General features: G+C 48.1%; 1 protein-coding gene across 1 annotated transcript; it reads right to left on the bottom strand.

Moving 5' to 3' along the window:
- Window positions 1–3,487: 3,487 nt before the first annotated feature.
- Window positions 3,488–13,472, bottom strand: LIPG (lipase G, endothelial type). Its single transcript, XM_085042223.1, has 10 exons — window positions 13,276–13,472; window positions 12,988–13,160; window positions 11,857–12,036; window positions 11,128–11,239; window positions 9,811–10,035; window positions 9,126–9,368; window positions 8,519–8,639; window positions 7,715–7,933; window positions 6,597–6,689; window positions 3,488–5,021 (listed from the first exon to the last, which is right to left on the bottom strand). The coding sequence occupies exons 1-10, from the start codon at window positions 13,361–13,363 to the stop codon at window positions 5,000–5,002; spliced, it is 1,476 nt and encodes a 491-aa protein (XP_084898349.1). The 5' UTR covers window positions 13,364–13,472; the 3' UTR covers window positions 3,488–4,999.
- Between the last annotated feature and the right edge of the window lie 5,007 nt (window positions 13,473–18,479).

Below are 18,479 nucleotides of genomic sequence, written 5' to 3'. Positions count from 1 at the left end.
AGCTGTATAATTTATGTTGGAATGTCAGCATCGGAACAGGCGTAAAATTACAACTCGTTTGCACAGGCTGAGGAGCAAGATCTTGGGTTTCCTGGACAGATGCAGTCATCTCTTGGTGAGGCTGCTCTTGGGGACCACTGAAAAGCTTTACCTGCTGGAATGAGCTTGGGTTGTTGTTTCAGTTTGGGAAGTCAGCAAAAAATGTGCTGTCCTTGTTCGTGAAAGGATGGGCTGGTCTTTTCCACCCCAAACAGACTTTTTGTGCCCAGATTTTGTAGCTTGGACAGTGGGTGAGATGACTGGCACCACCTGCACTGGGGACCTCTACTAATCCACCTCAGAGCACTGCCAAAGGGAGCTGTTACACTGGGAAATGAGAGAGCAGCAAACTCCAAATGGACTTTGTGTTCAAATCACCTCCAAAGAGGGATGCTGTTTCACAGGCTGGGAGAGCTGGGGGTGTTCAGCTGGACAAGAGAAGCTCCAGGGAGAGCTCAGAGCTCCTGCCAAGGCCTAAAGGGGCTCCAGGAGAGCTGCAGAGGGACTGGGGACAAGGCATGGAGGGACAGGACACAGGGAATGGCTTCCCAGTGCCAGAGGGCAGGGAGAGATGGGATATGGGAAGGAATTGCTGTCTGTGAGGGTGGTGAGGCCCTGGCACAGGGTGCCCAGAGAAGCTGTGGCTGCCCCTGGATCCCTGGCAGTGTCCAAGGCCAGGCTGGACAGGGCTTGGAGCAGCCTGGGATAGTGGAAGGTATCCCTAGAGATGCCTCCAGTGGCAGGTGGCTAGAATGAGATGGAATTTAAGGTCCCTTCCTACCCAAACCATTCTGGGATTCAGTGCTGCTCTGATAATTGCAGAAACAGTGCCCAGTTGCTGCTGTTTGTGAGGCTGGGACAGCCCTGTGTGGGGGCTGAGGAAGGTTATAAACATTCCCCATGCTGGTCCTATTGTTCCTCAGAAAACAGCCTGACCTTTGGTGGGACCTGACTCACAGGGCTGAATGGAGTGGCTGTGAAAAAGTGACCCCAAGGAAACCTAGGGGAAGGGGGAGGATGCCAGGCAGCTGGGGGCACAGTGGTCCAGCCTCAGCCCTGCCCAGCACAGATTTGGGGACGTGTCTGCTCTGCCAGGCCTAAATTCCTTAGAGACTTAAAAAAAATCCTAAATTCATTGGAGCCTTAAAAAAAATATACCCTCCTCTTTTTGTTTTCTCACTTGTCTAATGCACCACCAAACTCCCAGCTAGGGTAGCTGTACAGGGATGCATCTTGATGTGCCAGCAGATGTGATTCCTCAAGATGTGGAGCAGCAGGAGTGAAGCATTTGGGAGCCAACATTTGCTGTGTAAAGGGCCAGATGCCTGAGAAGGATGCCCTTGGATGTGAAATAGATGCAGCTTGCTCCTCCTCTCTTGTGAGCTTGTATTCTTCCCCCTTTTCCTTCAGAGGCCAGTTCCTGCTTGTCCTTGCAGGAGACTCATCCTGCTAGAGGCACCAGCCCTCGTGCTGCAGCTGTATCCATGGGGTAGCAGCCAAAAATGAGTTCCAGATATCTGGAATGACTTCTGGTGTTAGTTTCCCCACACACTTTGCACAGAGTGGAAGGAAGCCCCACAGGAACACATCAGAAAACAGCTCCAGCTCTGGGGTGCAGAACAATCAGGGGCCCTACAAGCACCAAATATCTCTCTGCCAAATCCACTGAGGTAGTTTTCCTTGCAGACAGGCATTGCTGAGCTTTCCACAGGGAAAGGTTAACTAAGTAATTTCATGCAAATCTTCCTCAGCTCAGAGGTATTTACTCTGTTTGCAAAGTCCTGCTGCTGCGGATTTGTGCCATCAGTTTGTGTCAGGCGCAGGCAGAGCACAATAAGAGGTTTCCCTTTAAATTAGGTGGTGTGGCTGCTGGGAAAAGCTGGGAAAACTCCATTAGTGATTAGATTTGGGTAAATTTTCTTAGAAGTGTTCCCCAATGTGTTTGTTAGTGAAGTCAGACAAAGGTGAAGCATTTCAGCCAAAATATAAGTGACATTTAATGGAGAAAAAAGCATTAATGGAAGAAATCAAAGGAGGAGAGGGAGTTTGTCTGAACTTGTCCTGACTAGGCTGGCACAGCAGGAATGGTCTTTCCAGAGTCCACTGTGCTCACTGCAATAACCACAGAGAGAAAGTAACACAAAATCCTGCTTTTCCCTAGCCAAAAGCAGTAGTGATATTACCATGTCTGAAACAAAACAGCACGGAAAGGAAAGGCTAATGGTTTTGGTAGAGTTTCCTGCTGAATGTGGGTTATGGCCACTGTGGGGAAGGGGCAGCCAGAGCCCCCCTCTACTGCAAACCAGGGAGGGATTTTGATTTTCTGACATTCACTCTGCAGAAAAAAAGATGATCTCCCAGTACTGTTGGAATCATGTCCTCACTGCTGGGCTTCAGCAGAAAGTTTTATCTTTTTTACAGCTGAAACCTGTAATCACAGGAAGGTTTGGGTTGGAAGAGACTGTAAAGCTCATCCAGTGCCACCCCTTGCTGTGGGCAGGGACACCTTCCACTCTCCCAGGCTGCTCTAAGCCCTGTCCAGCCTGGCCTTGGACACTGCCAGGGATCCAGGGGCAGCCACAGCTTCTCTGGGCACCCTGTGCCAGGGCCTCACCACCCTCACAGACAGCAATTCCTTCCCAATATCCCATCTCTCCCTGCCCTCTGGCACTGGGAAGCCATTCCCTGTGTCCTGTCCCTCCATGCCTTGTCCCCAGTCCCTCTGCAGCTCTCCTGGAGCCCCTTTAGGCCCTGGCAGGAGCTCTGAGCTCTCCCTGGAGCTTCTCTTGTCCAGCTGAACACCCCCAGCTCTCCCAGCCTGGCTCCAGAGCAGAGTTGCTCCAGCCCTGGCAGCATCTCCGTGGCTCCTCTCTCCTCATGTTTTATGAGGAGCATCTCTACAGAGCAGGTATAGATACAGAGTGACTTTGCCCCGTTCCTGACAGCCCTCAGTGGAGAGTGCATGGATAGAACAGCCTGGCCTTGGCAACACAGCGGAGTTGGGAAGGAGGAGAAAGGAGGGAGCTGTATCTGGCTGAAGGTCTCAGGAACCTACAGAGAGGCACAAGATGGTCATAAACAGCTGTTCTGGCAAGGAATCCCAAAGCTCTTCACAGCTCCCTGACAGGAGGGTGGCAGCCAGGGGAGGGCTGGGCTCTGTTCCCAGGAAACAAGAGGCAGGACAAGGGGAAATGGCCTCAAGCTGTGCCAGGGGAGGTTTAGTTTGGAAATTAGGGAAGATTTCTTTATGGAAAGTGTCCAGCCCTGGCACAGCTGCCCAGATCAGTGTAGGAGCACCCACCCCTTGATGGGTTTAAAATCTGTGTGGATGTGGCACTTGGGGACATGGGTTAGTGGTGGCCTTGGCTGTGCTGGGGGCACAGTTGTACTTGCTGTTCTGGAAGGTGTTTCCAACCCAAATGATTCTGTGATCAATAACAAGACTTCATTGATTTTTACAAAGCCCTTTATTTTTCATCTCAAGGCTTATAAAAACTATTACTCAAAACCAAAATGTTTAAAACTTTACATATATACAATATGAGAAATAAATTATGTTTTATGTCATACAAAAACCACAATATACACATAGGGCTTTGAAATTTCTCTAAGTATGGCAAGGCAACAAGTCACAGATACTTACCAAAGGCTTCAGTTATTGAAGTCTTTACATAAAATCATGAAAAAAAATATCCCCAAATGTGCTTGCTTTGGTTGGATTGAAGCTCTACAAAAACTGAAGAGATTTCCAGGCCTCAGAAGGACTTGCTAGGACTTCAGAACTCAGTGCACCACCTGGCAACACTGTTTTTGAGATTGCCTTTCTGCATGCCAAAAGCTCAAGGGCTGTTATACCTATTCTCCTTCCAAAAAGAAAAAAATTTAAAAATGGCAACAAGCAACCAACCAAAACAAAACCTAGTTTACCACCCGACAAGGTCCACTCTGCTGCAGCAAACAAGACAGCTGTAGAGTCTGTCCAACTCAAAGCAAAGCCAAGATCACCTGGGACCAGGGAATCCAACCAGGGTGTTGTGACAATGAGGGCAGCATGTTTGGCACTTCACTCAAAAATAAGGTCTTAATTATGCATTGGTACTACAACAGCATCTCAGCAGAGGGGAACACATTCTCAGCAGTTAAAAGGAGTGGTGCAAAGCTCTCCTGAGGCAGCATGGTGCATCACCTTCCTCCATCCCTGTGGTCAGTACAAAGGCAGCTGCTCTTTGCCCCTTAAAAAGGGATCCACACTGCAGACACTGACCAGGCAGTGAGGAGCAGTTGCCACCACCACCTGCACCATGTCCTGCCCCAGGTACAGGGAGGACAGATCACTGACTTCTTATCAGGGCAAATGTCAGGTAAATAGACCTTTCAGTATCAGAGCAGATTATTTTTAAGGCAAGCAAAGGACAACTTGAAGTTAAGTGGCATTGTGCTTATCCCCACCCCTTCCCTGGACAGCCCCACACACCTGACCTGTGCTGGTCTCACCTCCCCACAGCCCACAGTGCTACTGGACCATGGTAACTCCTACCCTAGGTGCTAATTAGTTCTTGGCAGCTCTGTCACCCATGGTCTGATGGGCAGTTAGCATGGTTGTTTTCTCAACTCCGCTGGCAGGCAAGACCAGAAGATCATTGCTGAGGTCTCAGTCTGTAAAGATCTCACCCATAGTCCTGGTTAATGGGAGCAGGGAAGGGAAAATGCAGCGTGTAACAGGTCAAGGTACGGCTAAATGCACAAATCAGGTTCCTTGGGAAAGGGAAAATGGAGTTTTAGTTATTCTAGGTCTGGGACCACAATTGTTCCTCAGTTTCTTGCATTCAATCCAAGATGTTTTGTCCTGAAGAGCTAGTTTCTTTAAGTGCTACCAAGCCAGATTTTTCCCAGAGCATCTTGCCACCTGCGTGGTCTTCATGTATCTAAGTTGCTTGGTTGTGAGTCTTTAGGGAAGCCTTCAGAGCAGATTTGAGACAGATCTGGGGAAAACGGAGAGGAGAAAAATATCTGGTTAAATGCAGAATTTAAGAGGAGTAATAAAGAATTTCTAAGAACTTCTGGGTTGCTAAGAACAGGTTTGGACAGCACAGGTTGGTGTCTTATTCTGTCAAATCTGCACTTTGCCCAGTAGCGATTCAGTGAGAGCCTGAAGCAGACATTATGCAGGCTGCAAACAGAAATTACAGGGCTTGAGCTAGACCCTGCTGGAGCAGCTCCATTTGCGATGGACAGATGTTTGCAGGCTCAATCTCCAAGGAGGGAACTATAATATTGCACTGACTTGGCAGAAACAGAGAGCTGAACAGCAAATAATCACTCATGGTTTCTGGGAGGAAGGATCATTTCCTAGAAAAAATGGTGTGCTGGAACTGAGCTCAACTCCTCTGCCTTGTGCACACGCTGCACTGCACGAGCAAGCAGGAAGGGCACATCTGCCAGCAATTCTGTTTTATGGGGCTTACCAAGTAGCATATCAAAACAGCCTTTTATTGTACCTGTAGGAATGTTTACTCAATCTTTCGAGACTTGTGGCAGAGCAACAAGTTTTTGCACAGGGGTTTCATTCACAGAATTGTTTGCTACCGTGCATAGCACAGCTTGCTGGTTTCTGCCAAACCTGGAAAGGGATCAGCTCACATTTCTGAGCTGAGCTCTGCTGCCCAGGAGGGCTGTGCAAAGCTCGACTTCCATGGGGCTTTGCTAGCCCTAACAAGAACTTTGTCCTCTGGATTAGAAATGACAAAGCTCCAAGTCTACAAACTGAAATTTAAGAGAGGGCAAAAGGCTGGGCTGAACCCAGAGGAGAGTATCATTTAGTCAAATGAACAGGGATTCATTCAAAACATGACCGGAGGCATCTGAGGAAATCAGGTTGTCACCACTGGGACCAGACTTTCTGGAAGTCATGCTCTGAGGACTGCTCTAGGTGTCTGGGAAGTCCCCAGAGGTTAAGCAAGGCTGAGATGCTTTGGCAGTGGCAGAGTTTGTACTCTTCTGAACCAGAGGAGTTCAGCAGACCTGGAGATGTAGCTGCACAAGTCAGGGCTGCAACACCATGGCAAGTCCTCAGCTGTGTCTTGCTCATGCAGTTGAGCTCAAGCTTTGCCAAAGAGATTTCCTGGCAGCTCAAGGTCTTCTACAAGACTGAAACAATCTTTGAGGCAATGCCCTGCACTCCTCCCAGCTTCCCCCTGTTTCACAGGGCAGTAAATGGATGCCTCTTACTTACCTTTCCACTACTGCACAGGTCTGGGGCATTGGTGGAACCTCATTTTAGCACCTGCCAGTTAGGACCAAGGACTGTGCTACACCCATTTGGCAGTAAACATGTAAAGGTACAAGGTGACAATCCAAGGTCAGAAGGGAGGATAATATCACCTAGTTAGCAATAGATATGGCATTTAAAGTCTGGTAGCTGTGAATCTTGGGCTAGAATTCACTATCTTTTTTGAAAGAAAAAGAGGTTTTAGGAGTCTAAAGAAAAAAACAAGGCTCCACTCATCCCAGCACAACCACATGCATCAGACAGAATTTCTCTTGGCTGATTTCCATACCTTTTCTGCCATTGGTCTGTGCACTTCACAAACCAGAGCTCTTTGCCAGGAGATATACCGGTTAGCTGGGAGTCCTCAACACAGAAAGCAAACCTAGGAGGAGGAGTCAGAAGTCAAGGTACCTGTTGTCTCCATCATTAGCAATTAACAATTAATACAGATTGCAACTAACTCTAGGACAAGTTGTTTGATTAGACATCCATCCCACAGAGCATCTTGATATACCACTGCCCTGTTGGATGGCTGTTTTATTTCCTACTTCAATATTTTAATTGGGGTTCTTTGCTTCTACTACTCCCCTGTTTCACAGAAGCCAGGATGCAGAATACCTTACAGATGACAGGTGATGCTTACTTAAAGTGGTGAGACATGTGGGAAATTGTCATTGTCACCTGCTGTTTTTGACAGATCTGGGTTACCTTCAGAACAACATTAACAAAAGAGGTGGGAGTGCAGTGCTATGTGCTTGGCAATTTTATTACTTTTGAGATGCTCAGGTAATTTTCCATTTGCAGAGAATCATAGAATCAGAGAGTGATTTGGGTGGGTTAGGACCTTAAAAATCATTCCTGCCGTGGTAGGGAATCTTTCACTGGAACTCTATGGCCAATTCTGTGATACAGGGTTGGGGTTGGAAAGGCCCTTAAAGATCCCCTAGTTCTAAACCCCCTGCCAGATACCAGAAGGAGCAAGGCAGTGCTCAAGGAGTTGGTGCCACCATGTTACTGGTTGCAGTTTTAGGTCCTGCTGGTTGTGCCAAATCAGCACATTAAGCCTGTAAATAATAGCCATGACCATCCATGTTTTAGTACTTTTGATGCTCAGTATTTTAACCCTTCAGGTGTGACCTAAATCACCTTGAAGCAGGTAAATTTAGTCACATGGGGATGTCACAGTATCAAAATAAAACAAAAGAACATCCCAGGTCTTCTCTGTGGTGACCAGTTTTCCTTAAAGCCTGGTTTGCAGCCCATGAGGAAGCATCAGCTGGTGACACTAAAAATGAAAGGCAGCTCAGGATACCAACTACACTCAAACCACCAGCTTTTCTTTCTTTTCTTTCTAGGTTCTGGGTGTTTCTCCTTCTGGTTGAAGTTTTGGGTCAGCACAATTATTACCTCTGTTGTGTTTCCCCAGATTTCACACGTATTCGTCTGATGTGGAGCTCCTGGGATGAATTCATGGGCCGGTACCAGTAGCTCCTCAGCTCTTTCCACAGATCATACCACGACTGAGATGTTCCCTCCCAGGTGAGCTTTATTTTCAGAAGTTCACCCATGTCCTCCTCAGTATAGACCAGGAAGGTGTTCGTAGCGTTTAGGCCAATTAGATCAAGCCTGGAAGAGAGGCAGAGACTCAGCATTTTTTCCTCATGGAAGCATGCCAGGTGCTCCTTTGTTCCATGCCAGGAGTTTAACAGAGCCCTTGCAGCTTATCAAGTGCTGCATGTTCAACTGTCACCAGTAAATTTCTGATTACACCAAAGTGTAACTATCTAGTTTCAGATAGCTGGTTCAATACAACACATCGTGTGCTTAGCTTGGCCATCCTTCCAAAATTTAAAGGTGGGTTTCATGCCTGGTCTTCCTTTTGGGAGAGGCTAAAAGAGGTCAGCAGTGTCTCCAGAGATATTTCAGACTGTATCCAAATGGTGGAGGGGAAAAGCAAAACAAGCAAACAAACAAAAAACACACACAAAAAAGCAATGAGCCATGAAGGCTAACATGTAGAGGACCTGGCATATTAAACTGTTCTCAATTCATGCAGTAATACATTATAATTAGGCTCCTGAATGAAAAGCTTTTTTGAAAGGTGATGAAGTGAGGCTGCTAGGCAATGCTAGAGAAGAAAGAATGTTGCCATCCTATGTAGGCCCTGTGGCCTTCTTGCTAAGGTGAAGACACAAAAGGCAGGTTACTTACATTTCCAAAGAGAGAGGCTCAGAGTCCCCGTTGGTGCCATGGAGGGTGACAGAGAAGGTGGGATCAACCTCTCCCAAGCCCTTATAGCTGAAGACATGCATTTTCATCTGGTAGTGGTAGACTGGAGAGAAAGGGGAGAGCAGAGTTCGAACCAACTGTGTTGAAAGAAAAATTGCTCAGCACTGCTCTGAGTGAAATAATGTTGGCTAGCAAAGACCAAACCCTTCCTGGAGTGAGCAGCACTGATCACTTTTTCCTGCCCTTACTGATTACAAATTTGAGTTTTACATAACAACAGCAGCAGGTCCACTCTGGGAAAGCCTCCCCAGACCTTACACTGCTCTGAGGTTGAGTTCTACAAGCATGGCAGGTGAACTGCAGTCCTACTCAAAAGGCAGAGTGCTCCTGTGTGTTGATTCCACAGGGAGGAAGGAGCACCTTAATGCCACAGGACAGCAGTGCAGCCAGGTGCCAGCAGAACTCCAACACCTGGAGCTGCATGGCTTTGGGGTGATGCCACTCCTCCACCTCTAAACCCTTCCCAACCCTTACTCTGGGAGGCTGCTCCCACAGGGAGGCCATGCTCCTCCTGCAAGGGGAAGCATACCTTTGAAGGGCATGTCAGCCCTGGTTTTCAGGTACATCTTGCTGTTCCTCTTGTGCCGTATCCTGCGGGCGTTGTAGCCGATGCCGTTGCAGCGGTTCTTGCGGCAGCTCAGGCAGATGCCCTTCTTGAAGCGGCTGGAATCGGTGCACTGAAACGCGAAGCTCTGCTTGTCCTGGTTCACCAGGGAGTCCACAAAGAGGTGCACAGATCGCTCGTGCTCACACTTAACAACTTCACCAATTGCTAGAGAGGCAGAGTTGCAAGGGATACACTTGGTTAAAGCAGTTGTCACCCCAGCAGCCCATAAGATAAAATGCGCTATGCCTCTCTGCAGCCCAACATGAGCTCAGTGTGGCCAAACTTGAACAGTTTTCCAACAGCAGCAATTCAGGAGGTTAGTGGAAGATGCTCAATTGGTTACTACCATGAAGAACTTTAAGAGGATTTTAGCCCCAGCATAAGACCATAGATTGTGATCGGGTGTTGGACTGAGAATATGCTGCTTTCAGGATTAAAAAAAAGTTTCTGGACAGTTTCCAGAAACTATCTCCAGTAGTACAGACAGTTTAGAAGGAAAAAATTATTTTCTTTGCTTTTATAGAAAAGACCATCCCCAAGCATCAACCCAAGTCTATTTGTGAGAAGTCTACACTGACCAGAGGCAAAATACTTAATGAGAACTTACTCCCATAGGCAATGGCTCCCAAGACATCACTTAGGCCACAGCCAGGCTGGAAGTCTCCCCCATTGGGATAGATGTCAATGTGGCCTACAGGCATCTGGATCCCAATGCTAACGCCCAGTGTTTCCCTGGTGTAGGTATGAAGGACATCCACAAAGTTGGCATCATCGGGGGAGAGGCGCCTGCTGGGGTCCACTCCTTCAAACATGGGGCCAGCGGGATCCAAGCCTGGAGTCAGAGAAAGAACACAAGGTGCCACGTAAGAAATTGGGCTGTTTCATACAGAATATAGCCAGGAGCCTGCTGCTGGCAGCTGTCCTCACCAGCTGATACACAGACAGTCCCAGCCTCATTGCTGGTACTATCCCCCAACACCTCTTCACTGCAGGCTCCCTGAGGGAGCAAATAAAGATGTCTCATTCCACTTTTGGGGCAATACAACCCAATAGTAGCACCATGATCAGATTGCCTGTTGGAACTCTTCACCAGTTCACGGTGAAGAGATGCTTCAAGAGGCAGCTTGAAACACCAGAAGAGTTTTAACAGCCAAGGGACAGCTGGCAGCCAAAGCTGCCTCAGTGTCATTTCTCAGACTGCACATATGCACACAATTAGGCAGCAGCCAGGTAATCCCTGCATCTGAGATCCCATGATGGGTTTGGAATGCTATGTTAACCCTGAGCCTCACCCCCAACCTGAAGATGCACTCCAGAGCCATTTACAACTTCACTGTTGGGTGATTTTTTTCTTGATTAACTACATGCACACTTTTATTGCTAGGCTCTGTGGAATTCTCACTGCCAGTGTCACATTTAAATGCTTAATGCAACCCCTTGTACTATGCCCTAAGTTCTCACATGTTGAAATCAGCTTTCCTCTGGAGCTGGAAGCAAACTCTTCAGATATTTCCAGAATGAGGGGTTGGATTTCTTCAAATTTTTTTTTTCAATCAGGCACCTTGTGGGACAAACAGCACCCAATGGCTCTCACTTCCATTAGTTTATGAGCTATAATTACAAAAACACTATCACTCAGAGGCATAGGATTTGGATAGTAAGAATTTGAGCTGGGCTTGTTTCGAACCTACATTTAAATTCAAATAAACCCAAGATCAGTTTGTCCTGGGTAAGGCTTTTTCATTGAAGCCCTGCTGTATTTGGTGGGAAGAGACCTGTGCTTTCCACTGCTGACACAAGTAGAAAACTTTCAATTTCTGGAAGAATAATACCAAAACAACATTGCCACAACAGGAAACGAGCCTCTTCGGGGAAACTCACTGCCATGAAGGACAGGTGAGAGACTGTTTAAAAAGCCACTTGCCTGTAATTCTGCCTATAGTCCCATGGACATGGTTACCAGCAAAGCCAGCCACATGGGCACCCAGGCTGTACCCGATCAGGTGGACATTCTCAAGCTTGAAGAGAGGGTTTTCCTGCAAGGAAAAGAAGGTATTATGGTTTGATCCCCTGTCTTTCAGGGCATCTGGTGCTGCTTCTGTCTGCAGGAATATAAAGTCCAGTTCCAAGAAGAGACAGCATGGAGAGGACAGATAAACATGCTTTGTTTTGTATTTCATCATGACAAATGGGATGGTTTGAATGGCACTTGTGGTTTAGTCATGTTCCAACCCCAATTAGGATATTCTTTATCATGAAGAATAAAACTTTCCCCTCGGAGCTGCCAGTAGACTCTGCACAGTCTGTGGCCTCAGGCTCCAAGTGCAGCACCATGGAGCTCTCCTCTCCTTCCCTGCCCCCCTGCCAGCCAGCTCTGACTTTGAATGCCCAACTCCTGAGTGCATGTTGCTCAGGCAGGACTCCCAGATCTGAACTGCACTTCAGCACCACTGACCCTAGCAGGCTGCAAGGCAGCATCTCCCAGGGAGGCAGGGCAGCAGCAGCTATGAGCCATCACCCCGCCAAGCCCTGGGGTGGGTGTTACACCAGAGCCTGCCCCGCTGGTGAGCCTTGGAGCTGCTGAGTGCTCTGCAGCCTTGTGCAACAGTCCCTCACAAGCATTACAACAGAAGCTGCTCTTAGCTTGCATTACCTGTAACCAGTCAAGCAGCCTTGCTATGGTTTTTCCAACAATCTGCGTGTTGTTCACGGCATCAGTGTAGAGCTGGTGGGCAAGAGAGAGCCAGTCCACCACAACCACGTTGGCATCCTTCTCCCTCTCTTGCAGAGCAGACACCAAGCTGTCAAGCCAGGTTTCAAACATGCCACTCATCTAGAAAGAGATTCAGGTGTCAGTTTCCAGCTTGCAGGACCAAGATGACACATCCACAGTCAAGTTATTTGTATGTCATTTACATATGCTGCTCCAGCTGCATGCTGCTCCTCTGCAAGCCCCACTACTTCTCAGCGGTGCAGTAAGAGTATGCATGCAATAGAGTAAGAAAAACAGGTTTTGAGAGACTCTGGCTGTAATTACCCACTTGCCTTTTAGGGCAGGAGGGAGAGGCGTTCATTACGTGCCACCTTATCGCACTTTTTCTCAAGAGTTTCAGAAATTCTGATGGATTGCAAAATTATACACCAGACCTGGCACTGCTGTTTGCGCAAGCCCTGGCAGAGCTGATAAGTCCCCTCATGCCACACACTTGGCCTCATCAAATGCAGAATTAAAAGGCTTGATAAAGTCTGTGTGCCCTCGTGTTTCTTTATCAAGGAGACCAGATAGCAGACATCAGGGCTGGGCACTCAGCTACAATTACAGAAGGTCTATACACGTGCCCGTGAAGTCAAGTGTCACATCCATAGTGGTCAGTCAGTTGGATTTTAGTACCACATTCACGTTATACAGATTATACTATGACGAGATCTTGAGTGGTTATGAATGAGTTGGATGATTTCAGGGACCTCAGGTGCAGCTATGAAGAGACCATTGTGCTCAGAACATGAAAAGTTTCCCCAAATTCCTATTTTCATAGAATTCTAGAATGGTTTGGGTTGGAAAGGACCTCAAAGACCACTTCGTTTCAACTCCCATGCCATGGACAGAGACATCTGCCACTAGACAGGTTATTCAAAGTGCCATTCAGCCTGGCCTTGAACACCGCCAGGGATGGGACAGTCACAGAAATTGCTGAAAATAAATATTCTGGAGGCACAGCCCATTGCTGGCTGTGCTGGCTCTGAGTAGGCAGACCGAGCACTGCCCAGGATTCTTCACACTTACCGTCCAGCCGTGAATGATGAAGAAGGTTTTAGCTGTCACGTTGAACTTGCAGTCCTCCAGGCACTGGTGCTGGCCGATGGCGAGCGTGCAGCCATCCTCACCGGCGTCCGGCGAGGAGCGCACACCGAACCTCACCCGCGCCTTCTGTGCCGGCACACTCTCCGCGCTGCCATCTGCGAACCAGCGGGAGAGAAGGGTCAGCAAAGTGCCTCCGAACCCGCCTGCCCCGGGACGGGACGAACCCGCTCCGCGGCTCCCCGGGTCCCGCGTGGGACCGCGCTCCCTCACCTCCTGCCGCCGGCAGCGCCGCCTCCGCGCCCCGCGCCGCGATGCAACAGGACACGGCGCTGCACAGCAGGAGGAAGAGCCTCCTCATGGCTCGGCAGGACGAACGGCCGGAGGGCTGGAGCCGGGAAGGGATGAATGGATGGACACACGCTCGGACGGACGCGCAGCGGCAGCAGCGCCGGTTTAAGAGTGCAGCGGGGCGGTGCTCATGGGACGATGAGGCGGAGCCATTCCGCGGTCCCATTGGTCACGCCTTCCCAAACGTCACCGGCAGCATGAATGGGAGGCCACGCCCCCTCGGGGGGGTCCCCGGGGGTGCCCCGTGCCGATAGCCCGAGGGGCACAGCGACATGCGGGGGCTTAGGAGGTGTCACAGAGTCCCCAGCGCTGATACCCCGAGGGGCACAGCGACATGCGGGGGCTTAGGAGGTGTCACAGAGTCCCCAGCGCTGATACCCCGAAGGGCATAGCGACATGCGGGGGATTTAGTGGGAGTCACAGCGAGTCCCCAGCGCTGATACCCCGAGGGGCACAGCGACATGCGGGGGATTTAGTGGGAGTCACAGCGAGTCCCCAGCGCTGATACCCCGAGGGGCACAGCGACATGGGGCACAGCGACATGCGGCCCTGCGAAGGGCACTGGCGGGAGCTCGGGGAAAGGGGGATCACGGGTCCCGACCCCTCATGCTGCGGTTCCCGACCCAAGAGCCAGTGGGGGTGTGTGATTTCCATCTCCACCCGTGAGAACGCCCCAGAACTTTGCCACTTGGGGCCCTCCGGACCTAACGGGTACAAGATGCTGTCCGAAGGGCAGGCATTGCCCGACTCGCAGTCTACCACCTTCTGCAGTATGTTATTGATACTAAAAAGTAACCATTTAGTCCATTAATATTTTTGGACTATCCATTTTGAATGGATATTTGAAATATCCTATATTTGAAATATCCATTAATATTTTTGAACTCAAAAATTTCCCCTTTATTTCTACTTTGTAATTACCTGTATATTTACCAGTTACTGATCCGTGACAAGTTATTTAATTTTATACTGCTGGTCTCTCACTGCACTGTGTAGGAAGTCATCATGTTTGGGGGAAAGGAAGGAAGGAAGGAAGGAAGGAAGGAAGGAAGGAAGGAAGGAAGGAAGGAAGGAAGGAAGGAAGGAAGGAAGGAAGGAAGGAAGGAAGAAAGGAAGGAAGGAAGGAAGGAAGGAAGGAAGGAAGGAAGGAAGGAAGGAAGGAAGGAAGGAAGGAAGGAAGGAAGGAAGGAAGGAAGGAAGGAAGGAAGGAAGGAAGGAAGGAAGGAAGGAAGGAAGGAAGGAAGGAAGTAAGGAAGGAAGGAAGGAAGGAAGGAAGGAAGGAAGGAAGGAAGGAAATGGGAAACCCGGTACAGGTACAGGAATTGCTTTAGCCCTCATTAAATATAAATTGAGATAATTAATCTGACTTTCTGGCTGTGTTTTCCTGGGGTATTCAGTTTGTACCCCACACCTCAGTTTGTACTCCATGGCCCAGACACCTTCTGACTCTGTGTGGACTGGCAGTTGGACTAGATGGTCAATGTGGGTCACTTCCAACTGAAATATTCTATTCTATTCTATTCTATTCTATTCTATTCTTTTCTTTTCTTTTCTTTTCTTTTCTATTCTATTCATTTTCTCATGGCTCTCATATATGTGACAGGTTGTGGCCGGGGATTGCTGCTCTTTTCTTTGGGGATCATTCCTAGAACCTCTTAATTTCTGACTCTGCAGAATGAATACATACTCTGGTACCTCTTCTTTTCAGAGGCTGGAGATGATGCTCATGCTCCTCAGGGAGCATGGGATGGAGCAGAATGCCCTGAGGATGCAGCCTCTCCTCTGCAGCTGTGTGGTCTCTCTTGAGGAGCAGCATCCTGACAGCACCGACCAAAAAAAGAAAGGATCTAGATTTCTCAGCTGCTGTCCACTACTGGACTTACTCCCGCAGGAAATGAATCAGCTAAGCCTCATCACCAAATGCCTCACCATTTAAAAAAATTTCTGGTGCCAGCAAACCCCTTCCAGACTGCTGACCACCATGACATTATTGTGGTTTAACCACGTCTTCTCATTCTCCTTCTGTTGTCTCTTGCTATTGAAAATCTCCTCCTTTTGTCTGTGCAGCTCCCAAGCTCTGGGAGAAGAGTCCTGGTCCTTGCCTCTGGCGTCCAAGAATGACAGTAGCAGTGAGGATAGCTTAGCAACAGCAAGGAAAAAGTGCATCCAAATAATTCCTGGCAGCTTCGGCCAAAAGGTGATGATCATCCAGGGAGATGCTCAGGATCTGTTGTGATGGGCATTGTATCAACTCGCAGAGTGTGACTCGGCACTGACCTCTCTGTAACCCTTATGGCCTGGAGGGAATGAGGCTCCCACCCAGAGCTGCTGGAAAATAGGAATTTGTTAAGCCAAATAATTCTAAAGAAAAAATTACTAGTTTTGATTAATTTTTCACTGGGAAATATTTCATGGCTCCCAGATGGAATTTCTGGATATTGTAGTAAGTAATAAATAATAAACTGGGGTTAAATTGATAGTAATCCACTTTAAAAGACATGGAAGCTGGACAGTTACAGCACTTGTAGGGATGTTGGAGGCTTTACCTCAGCAGCTGGTGTGAGGGGGGCAATGCCCGCAGAGATAGTGACTTTTCATGGAGGTGTCTTTCTGGCTCTATTCCTCTCTCCCTGGCTCCATTCCTACATGATTTCCTAAAGGCCTCACTTCAGTCCAAAAGCAGAAGAGGAATGTTTTTGAAATCATGAGCATTTTTATAGGAAATAGAAAAATGTTCCACTCAGCTGTAGTCACAAGCTCTTTGCAGGTGGGTGCTGGGTGGCTGAGTCTGGTTTCTTCTTCAGCACCAGACATGGTGAGTCAGAGCAGAGTCATGAAATGTGGAGGTAGAAGGTACATGAGAGGAGACAAGCTTCTTTTAGTAGCAAAAAGCTAAAATCAGTATAATATGTAAATTAAGATGCCCAAATATTTACAGGTCTGGAGTCTGCTGGTGCTCTCAGGGAAGGACTAGACAGGTTTTGCAGCTACATCATTTAATTTGAGAGATTTCCACACCCATGCATCCATCAAGGAGACACTTTTCATGCTGTTTCTATACAAGAAGAGAATCTCAAACCTGCGTTATGGTCAGCGTCTTCTGCAGGAGCTCAGCATTCCTGACAGAAAGGACATCAAGGACACTGAAGTCAGAAAGCTTTTGCAAAATAATTGTCATTAATGCTTCTTTTCCCCTGTCTTTAAAATTAGCATGTAGACACCTCCTTTCCTTGCAGAAATGGCCACACCATCAAAGAGCTGAGTGTTAGAGGAAAAGGGAAAACCTGTCATCATCACACCACATCTTTAAAAACCTGTAGAGGTAGAGTAATTCTGGAGTGAGCAGTTCTGGAGATAGCAAAGGAAACTAACAGCAGCCTTTTGCATCAACATTGCTGCCAGCATTATATCTCCTATCCTCCCATGGATGACCTGCCATGGAAAGAGCAGCAGAGAGAGTTTTGTGGCCCAGGACAGGGCACCACTGCTGACATGAGCAGCTGCAGGAGGGATTTGCACACTGTTCCTGTGGCTACAATTGCATCCCTTTGCATTGACATCACTGGGAAGGCACAAGTGGAACTCTCAGCCACTCCTGTCAGGGAAAAATTGTGGCTCTTGGGTTTGTGAGGTGCTGGTTACTGAAAACAATGGCATAACAAGCAAAGTCAAAGATGCTCCTATTAAGGATTTCTCATTTGAACAGTCTAAGGATTGATGTCATGGCTTTAGGGCAGATATTCAGTGTCAGAGAGTGCATTTAGAAACCTGAGAGTGTTTTACCCACCCTCCATTCTTCCTGCCTGGTTCTTTCCTATTTTCATCCTATTTCTCCAATGAAAGAGGGACTAGGATTTACGGAAGGAGGGGATAGAAAGGGTTTTTATTTTTTTAGTTACAAAACAGATATTATTTTCAATTACAAAACACATGCAGTAGAATTCAACAGATTTGGTGCTGGTTTCCTGCATGGCTCCTTCTGCCTAGTTTGTTTCTGGGGCAATGGGGGAAGAGAGGTAGAGAACAAGCTGAGAGAGGGAAGGGCTGCTCAGATGGCAGCAACCTCAGGGTGTGCTAACCTGGGGCGAAGGTCTGGAAACAGCTCCCACATTAGATGGGCATGCAGAGCTGACTGTACCACAAGGGGTCTGCAGTCCTGGAGAGACAGCTCTCCAGTGAAATATCATCCTGGGTTAATCCTTGTATCACCCTGTGCCTGCTCAGCCCAGGAACTCTTGGTTTGTTGTCAGCCCACCATACCACAATTATTTTATGCTTAGTGCTTGCTGCAGTGGGGGGGACATGTTATTTCTGTGGCACAGCTTCTGCTCTGGATGTTTTTGTTCCAAGAGCATCAAACTGGAGTGAAAACAGGCCACGGTGTCTTTGTTTCACAGCCACTCCTCACCCCACAAAGTTTTGCCTCCCCTCCTCAGCATTTCAAATAGATCCCCTCTATGAACATGCTTTATAGGAGCAATACTCCATAGCCCTGTGTAAGTTTGTTTGCTTACAGAAGAGGCTAATCTCTACCAGGTTATGAAATCAGCTCACATGCTTCAGTGGCCTTACCCACTATTGATATCCCCGTTCGATCCCCGTTGAGCTCTCTTTGTTGGTGGTAACCCCTTCTCCTACTCCTTCTAAGCTGATTTCTTAAGCCATCTCATTCAAGTCCCACATCCCCATGGTATTTAGATGTAGTAAAAATGACTGGGGGGAAAATAAATGGCAGCCAGTGAGCCCACTAAACTGTCTGACTATTAATGGTCCTGTTAGTTGCAAATTTACTTTACCACAAAGCCCCCAGCATGTAATCCTTAGATGAATGCCTTTGATTGTGAGGGAATATTTACAGCTGACCCTGCCAGCAGTCTGCAAACCTGCAATGGGCCTCCTGTCCCACATTAAATCCGCTGGCATCTGTTCCTGGGTTCTTATCAAGCACATGCTCTGTTGGTGCAGTGTTTGGGCTGTAGTGCTCGCGGATACGGTGGGCCTTGAAGAATAAATCCCCGCATTCCTGCAAAATGCTAATTCTTGTGAATGTTGTCACACAGGGTTACAGTTTGTACCTGTCTCCAGGCATCGCCATCCACTGGGAGGTTCCCAGGAGGCTTTGATCC

Source organism: Lichenostomus cassidix, chromosome Z, assembly GCF_008360975.1.
Source record: "Lichenostomus cassidix isolate B80296 chromosome Z, HeHo_3.0, whole genome shotgun sequence".
Lineage (NCBI taxonomy): Eukaryota > Metazoa > Chordata > Aves > Passeriformes > Meliphagidae > Lichenostomus > Lichenostomus cassidix.
Note: the sequence above shows the minus strand (reverse complement) of the source record. Positions and strands in the feature narration are given on the sequence as shown.